The 8,247-nt window shown below is 41.7% G+C and overlaps 1 protein-coding gene across 2 annotated transcripts; it reads right to left on the bottom strand.

Moving 5' to 3' along the window:
- Nucleotides 1-1,038: 1,038 nt before the first annotated feature.
- Nucleotides 1,039-7,293, bottom strand: LOC309557002 (UPF0415 protein C7orf25 homolog). Of its 2 annotated transcripts, XM_082259598.1 has the most exons (3): nucleotides 7,275-7,293; nucleotides 6,787-6,878; nucleotides 1,039-2,444 (listed from the first exon to the last, which is right to left on the bottom strand). In XM_082259598.1, the coding sequence occupies exon 3, from the start codon at nucleotides 2,426-2,428 to the stop codon at nucleotides 1,160-1,162; it is 1,269 nt and encodes a 422-aa protein (XP_082115724.1). In that variant the 5' UTR covers nucleotides 2,429-2,444; nucleotides 6,787-6,878; nucleotides 7,275-7,293; the 3' UTR covers nucleotides 1,039-1,159. The 2 variants fall into 2 exon arrangements, with proteins under 2 accessions (XP_082115724.1, XP_082115723.1); XM_082259597.1 differs by lacking the exon at nucleotides 7,275-7,293 and having other exon boundaries at nucleotides 6,787-6,924.
- Nucleotides 7,294-8,247: the final 954 nt, after the last annotated feature.

The raw sequence follows: 8,247 nt of genomic DNA on the forward strand, positions 1-8,247 counted from the left end.
CTTTTCACTGTATTAGTGTCACTGGTAATGTCAAGGGCAGTTAGTCAGTTCCCACTCAGTGTCAGATTGTCAGCTGCACTATCCCAGTCACTAATCCTCCATTAGTATAAAAGTTTTTAGTAAAAAAAAAAAAAAATAATAATTCCAGTATATATGTCATAGTTTGTAGGTGCTATAACTTTCATGCAAATCAATCAATATACACTTATTGGGATTTTTTTTTTGACCAAAGACATGTAGCAGAATACATTTTGATCAAAATGTATGACTAAATTTGATTTTTTTTTTAAATTGGATATGTTTTATAGCAGAAAGTAAAATCTTTCAAAATTTTCAATCTTTTTTTCATTTATATAATAAAAAAACAGAGGTGATCAACTACCATCATAAGAAAGCTCTATTTATGTGAAAAAAAGAATTATATAAAATTTCATTTGGGTACAATGTTGCATGACTATGCAACTACTAGTTAAAGTAGCAGAGTGCTAAAAAGCAAAAAATGCCCTGGTCATGAAGGGGGTAAACCCTTTCCGGAGCTCAGGTGATTAATGCCTTGTACACACGCATCGATTATTGGCCGTGAATTTTCGGCCAACGTCCGATCGGCCGATTTTCGGCTTGTTAGTATAATGCTTTCGACAACCGACTCCGACTTTTCGCCCGAATAAAATCTGGTGTGCAGGCTATAAAATTTTTGTTGGCCGTCAACACAACGGCCGATTTTCCGTCAGTCAGTACAGATTTCAGCAGACAAAAATCTGATGAGCAAGACTGGGCATGCTCAGAGAAGAAAAAACACACGGAAAGTAAACCAACACAAATCTGAAGTAGATTTTTGTTGGCCGAGAAAATTCGTGTGCAGTCTAGGTACATTCCAACCAACACAACACAACTTGGACAAAAGATGGCCGATCGGTCGGCCGATAATCGTTGCGTGTGTACGAGGCATTAGGAAGCCAGCTAAGCCAGCCTCTCTGGTTCTCTTCAAATAATGGCTTCCATTTCATAAACACAAAAAGAACAAAAAAGTCATGCCTTTATTTATCCAGTAATTTTATAGAGATTTATTTCATAAAGCAAAATATGGCATAATTTTTGCTCTTTGTGATAGAACAAATAACAACTTAAGAAAATTCTGTGAAATCAGCACCTGTTCAGGTCATAGCCGATCAGGAGACACATGCTGCTTTGGTAAAGGAGTAGCAGTAGGTTCTTTGCTTTCAGTTAATGCTCTAGGCTGGTGTATAAAAACACTAAATTTAACACCTTGGTTATTTGCTGCTCTTACAAAGCCACTGTTAGCAGTCATTGTGATTGCTTTCAAGTTGTCCCCAGTGCCAAATATGGAGACTGAACGCCGGTTTATTTTGGAGCTGACTTCAAGTTTTAAGGCACGTTCCGAAGGCTGGTCGGGTACCACAGTAATTCTTCTAATAAGTGATGAGGCTCGCTCCCTTTCTTGTGGTCCTCCCAAGGTTTTCAATATAGCCTGGAAGTCCCTCACTGCAGACTCACATGCAAAAAGTTCTTTGTCCTCCATGAAAGACTTCAGCATTGGCAACACCTTCTCCTTTCTTTCCTGAGCTGCCTGTTCTGTGAGTACTTTCTCTTTAAAAACCAAGTAGCAACCCCCATGACTAAGTGCAGACACATAGGTGATTAATGTAGTGATATCCAAGTTCACTCGCTTACAGACCTCAACTTTGACCTCCCTAGGAAAAGCCACACTGGCCACTATATTTTCCCTATCTACTATACCACCATGTAAAAGCCCTGTAGCATCATCATCAGATTCACTGTCACTTAAAGTCTCTTCTTCATGTGCAGTTTCTTCAAAGGCATTAACAGCTACTATATCACCACGTACTGAGATTCCCATCTGCTTTAGCTTTTCAGCCATAGGGCAGGAAATGCCATTATAAAAAGCAAATATGATGTGGGGACTGCTATACTGTATAGGCTGCTGGTGACTAGCTTGTAGGTAATCCTCCGCTTGTTCAATAATGCTTTTGTCACCATACTGACCACGACCAAGCCATATATTATGTAGGGCTTCAGCCTTTCTTCCAACTGCTTTCACCCATGTGTGGCCTCCATTAGCTACCACATCCACTACAATTGTTTGCTTTTCACCAAACTGGTCTTTGTAGCTAAAGACATGGAGTACACTGACCACATCCCCTAGACTCTCAGCGGAATCAAGAATGGCTTCTAGATGAGTGAGGTTGGTGCTTTTCAAGTGAGACTCCTTAATGGCCACTTTTCCCACTTCCACTTTTTGCAAGAACTTCAGCTCAGCTCTCAACTTGCTGCATAGTTTTGCTCCACCTTCAACTCCTCCGGGTCGAGACTTGGAGAGGGCTTCCGCTCTCTTTATTAATTCTTTGGCAATTACAATGCGGTCACAAAGCAATGAATGGACAGACATGCTGGCAGCATTATCCCTAAAAAAAAAAAAAAAAAAAAAAAAAAATATGAAACAGATTTTTAGCATAAGAAATTGGAAAAATGATTTCTTGCGTAATGCAATGCTTCCCAAAGTCTGGTCAGCTGGGTGTCACCACTTCAATCTTTGTAGTAATCTAAGCACCAACTAGATGTTACTTCACAAAACATACATTATATGCGAAATATAAAAACTGGCGCAAAAGGAGGAGAAAATGCAGATTTCAAGCTTTGTGTACATAACAAGTCTTGTGAAAGAATATGTGTACTCTACACCAGCTGCTTGTTACAGGTACTAGATGAAGGTTGGATTTTGACAGAAGATGGGATTTGACATGGTTTGAGCAGAGGATGAAGCATTAGGTATCCCAAGCTGGGAACATAAAGGATGCTCAAGAACCCCAGAGAAAAAGAGAAAATAGTTTTGGCATATGCCTGTGCAGAGAGAAGGAAGTTCCCGCATATAATGTAATATAGGGAGAACACAGGCGCCACTCTAAGTGCAGTATTAGGATTTATTGATATAAAATTCAGGTATAAAAAAGGTACTCACAAAGGAATGCATAGGTAGGCATAGGAATGTACATAAATGTAAAAAGGGCCCATCATTCCGGTGTAATGGTCAGGATGGCTCGAGCGGTCACGATCCTCAGAACGTTAGCCGGTGGTTACCGACACTTCCTGGTTATAGGAACGCACTGGGGCTCTCCCGCCGTCACTTCCGGGTATGACTCTAATACTGCACTTAGAGTGGCGCCTGTGTTCTCCCTACAGTTGCCCCCAAGTTTCTTCTACTTGTCATCAGTGCAGCCTACAGAGTACTTTTTTGGATTTTCCATATGGATCATACACGGACCTGAATATATGGACTACCAGTTTATGGACTATGTTTATGGACTGTCAATTTCAGTGTCCTATACTTACTCCCTGCCATTTAGGTCCCTAGTGTGGAACCTGTTAGGTCTCCATATACAGCATTTGCAGGGAAGAGTAGTTTACATGACACTTGGAAAACACTGGTGCAATTGATCCTTATGCACTTATATCCCAACTGAACCCATATTTTTATTAATGGGATGCAGTCAGACTGCCTGAAAAGTACAGACCTTTTTATGTTTTACTGGTGTAGACTACGCCAAATACCCCTAAGCTGAAAGAATACTGAAAATTTGGACTGCTGCTCTCATACAGAGTGCAACAGTCTAACCCCCCCCCCATGCACAGTAATCTGATCAATAACGTTGTTCAGGGAGCATTACTACTCGGAGCACTGTGCAGGGGTTGAGTCAGACTTTTTTTGTTTGTTTTTAGATTTTACCCTCCTTTTTCACCTGGTGACCATTGTCTCCAGTGCTGAAAATAAGGAAAAAATCCATAATTTTAGAGTAATCACAAGAACAAAAGGGGAAACCTTTCAATGTGAACAACTGTACCAATAACAACTGTCTAAGACAGGCATGTCCAACCTGCGGCCCGGGGGCCACATGCGGCCCAGAACCCCCTGACAATTCTTTTTTTGCTGGGGAGGAAGGAAGTCGGGTCGGGGGCATAGCCACAGCGGCTTCCAACTAACGGTAGGCAGAGGCTGCCTCAGAGTTGGGGGGGGGGATGTGAGCATGTGCAGTGTTTCTGACTCCTACCACCATGACCACTTCAAATCACTGAAGTGGTCATGGTGGTTAGAGTGTTCCTTTAATATTTCTCAGAAGAAGTAATCCTCTGTATACTGATTCCATTTCATTTGAACATCCTCTAGTAGTGTTAAATTAGTGCGGGGGGGTGCGGTGGCATTTTATTACTTATATACCTTAACTATAGTATATATTTTATATGCGGCCCGAAAAAATTTCTCTACACTCAATGTGGTCCAGAGAAGCCAAAAGGTTGGACACCTATGGTCTAAGAGGAGTATTCACCCCACTTTGCTTCTTACTTCCTATTGTGTCCCTCTAAAGAATTGAAGAAAAAGTACAGGCAGCAAAAAAAAAAAAGACAGGGGTCTTAAAAAAGAACATATTATTCCCACACCCTCCCTATTTTTCTCCCCTCCCCTTTAACTTCTATAGACCGATTAAAAAAAATAAATAAATACACAAACACACACGTTCTTGGACAAGAAGGGTGATATTTTTGTTATCGCTGCCGCTGTAGCAATGGTTGAGGTATCATTCTTTATGGCGGGGGGTTTCCTAAAAATTAAAAGTGATCTGAGTGGCTATACAGCTGCTTGATCAGTTGTGCAGGTGGAGGAAGGGGGCCCCTTGTCGCTGCTGGCCCCAGCCTTACTGAGCTTTTCGGGGAGCCTTAAATTGCTACCATTCAGGGGAGGAGAGGGTACATCCAAATCCACCTCCATCTGTGATGTAAGAAACAGGAAGCGACAAGTATTTTGTCACTTCCAGTTTTGGTTTGTTTAACAGCATCTGATCGAATCGATCTTGGTTTGATTAAATGCTTTGGAGGCCAGAGAAGCGATCCAGGGTCTAAGGCAGGATAATACATGGTGGGAATTTCCATCCTGCATTTACAGGTTTCAGGAAAGAAATTTGCACGATTTCCCAATTAACACAGACAGTGCTGACCTGGGAATGAATCCCTCCTGCTGAGCAATTGTCTACTCCCGGTTGGGGGTGGGTGAAGGTGCCCCCTCCAGGAGAAGACAATGATAGTAGCCCCTAGCGATAATCTTAAGAGAATCAGGCACGCTGGTGGTACCAAAGTTGATCAATCAACTTGGTACATTCAGCCTATGTATGGCAGGCAGAGATCCCAGATCTCGCCTTAAAGAGGACCCGTCACAACTCATGCTATCATAAGGGAATGTCGTTCATCCCTTGTAATGGCAAAAAAGGTGATAAAAAAAAAAAAAAAAATGTAAAAGTACAGTGTAAATAAAATAAGTTAAAGTGCTGCATTTCCCCATGTTCATGTGCAAATGTGAACGCGCAGGTAGGTCCCACGCGCAGTGATCGCGCCACATGTGAGGTATGAATGCGAATGTCAGAGTGAGAGCAATAGCTCTAGTGCCAGACCTCCGGTGTGACTCTGAACTGATATCCTGCAAGTGCCGGTTCACACTTGTGCACGAATATGCAGCGTGATCCCACATCACATCCGCACCTCTGGCAGTTCACACTGCCATATGCGATACGCAGGGGGTTAACGACACCCCCAGTTGCGATCGCATATCGCAGTGCGATCTGCAAGTTCGAACAGAATCGGATCGCACTAGTGTGAACCACTATGTGATCCGATTCTGTTGCGAATAAAAAAATGCCTCATGTGCCTATTTGCATGGCTGAATTCGCACTGCATCCGCACCAAAGTGTATGAAATTCGCACCGCACATGAGATCGCATGTAATTTAGGAGCAGTGCGCTCCGAATTACATGCGATCTCCGCATCTGCACAAGTGTGAACCGGCACACTTGTGCAGGCTTTTAAAATGTCACCTATGGCAATTTTTAGGTACTGTATTTTAGAGCTGTTCCATGGGCGTATGCAATTTTAAAGCGTGGCATGTTATGTAACTATTTACTTGGTGGAACCTCATCTTTTATGTTTTACAAAAAAATGGGTATTATATTGAGTTTGCGTACACTAAAATTCATTTAAGTGAATTTTTTCATTTGACAACCCGTTGTGCAATATTATGCGACATAAAAATTTCAGCAACAACCATTTTATTTTCCAGTGCCTCAGTTTAAAAAAATAAATAATGTGTTGGGGTTCTAAGTAATTTTCTAGCAAAAAAAATGCAGATTTTTACATGTGAGAATTGTCAGAATTCGCCCACACTGGAGGTGGTTAACCCCATCTCCACCTCCAACCAACTGGAAATAAGTCCACCAGCTGACCTAGCTTCCACTAACTGCTCATGCACTGCTGTAATGTATTCTTTGACTTGTAGTTCTCTTTAACCTGCACTTTGTCACTGTAATATGAGCTTCTCTGTGTAAGCTTCTGACAATGATTTCCTGCTCATATGTGGCAAGTGGAATGCATGAAAAAGAGTAGAATGACTAGAGTACAATGTAACCCAGCAACATATTTGGCTACAGGTTAATTGTATTTAAAAAATTGACTTCTCAGTTAATTACAATCCCTTGGTGCTAGGAGTTCCCTAAACTCTGCACACAGTTTTCATGTGTCAGTAAAAGTTACCTCTTTAACGGTTTGTAAAACACAACGCCTGCTCACTTCCAAACCAACCCACACATAAACAATAGTTTACTTCCTTAAAGCATATGGCTCTAGACCTCTCATCTAAGTGACATTTCACTTCCGTAGTTGTCAGTCTCTCCTGTCACTTTTATTTATAGTAGATCTACAGAACAATACCTTAATCATCAAGTCTACTTCTCACAATCACCGACTGCCAGGATACTCCGTAATGTTTGCAATTTACTCCTTCCTGCTGCTGCATTCCAAACCTCCTTCTCATTATTTCCACTTCCGAGTTCCAAGCCTCCTTCTCATATCTCCACTTCTGAGAACCAAGCCTCCTTCTCATATCTCCACTACTGAGTTCCAAGCCTCCTTCTCATATCTCCACTTCTGAGAACCAAGCCTCCTTCTCATTTCTGAGAACCAAGCCTCCTTCTCATATCTCTACTTCTGAGTTCCAAGCCTCCTTCTCATTATTTCCATGTCTGCGTACCAAGCCTCCTTCTCATTATTTCCACTTCTGCGTTCCAAGCCTCCTTATTATCTCTGCATCTGAGTACCAAGCCTCCTTCTCATTATCTCTACTTCTGGGTTTCAAGCCTCCTTCTCATTATTTTCACTTCTGAGTTCCAAGCCTCCTTCTCATTATCTGAGTTCCAAGCCTCCTTCTCATTATCTCCACTTCTGAGTTCCAAGCCTCCTTCTCATTATCGCTGCTTCTGAGTTCCAAGCCTCCTTCTCATTATTTATTTTTCTGTGTTCCAATCCTCCTTTACATTATCTCTGCTTCTGAGTTCCAAGCCTCCTTCTCATTATCTCTGCTTTTGAGTTCCAAGCCTCCTGTTTTATCAGAATACCGCTACCTATCAGATTCTGCAACCGGAAGTGACACTCGGACGAGAACAACTAACTGCGCATGCGCCATACTTTCCAACATGGCCACTATGCGTTCCAATAGGTTATCTAATGTGACAGAACACAAAACAGGGGTGGACATCTTCTTACACCCATGCAAGTCTTGGGTTTACTGCTAAAATAAATGTAAAGTTCACCTTATATACAAATAGACAATTTCACAGTGGGGCACCGTGGATTGTTTTTTTTTTTTTTTTTTAAGAACTGCACTGCTTCTAAAGGGGGAAAGTTTTCGGTTTTCTACCCCCAATCTCTAATACACCTCCCTAGAATCCCTACCCATTACATTCTCACCAGTCCAGTACACAGGTACAGCCTCCTCCCCTGCATTGCCACCTCATGTGTCTGTGGCACTACAAATCCAAGCATGCCAGGAGAGGGGAGGCAGCAGCAAAATGACAGATCAGGCTGATTTTCAGATGAAAAGCGCATAGTGCAACAGTGTGTATGTAAACTGTATGATCATTATATATTTATTTATTGTGCGTGGTGGTCTTAAGGTGTTTACTATTCATATATATATATATATATATATATATATATATATATATATATCTGAGTACGTAGTGAGCACATTTGGTGTGGAAGCGCTCCGGGTATTTTTATTTGTTTAAAAATGGAAAGACAGAGTGGTAGAGTGATAAGGGAGGGAGATTGACAGAGAGATGGATAGATGAAGGGATGGAGCAAGGCATGGAGGGATGGTGAGTAAGACAGAAA

This window comes from Pelophylax lessonae (assembly GCF_965119305.1).
Source record: "Pelophylax lessonae genome assembly, chromosome: 5".
Lineage (NCBI taxonomy): Eukaryota > Metazoa > Chordata > Amphibia > Anura > Ranidae > Pelophylax > Pelophylax lessonae.

Excerpts from the sequence above, each read along its gene's own strand:
- LOC309557002 (XM_082259598.1), bottom strand. The coding sequence starts at position 2,428 with ATGTCTGTCCATTCATTGCTTTGTGACCGCATTGTAATTGCCAAAGAA.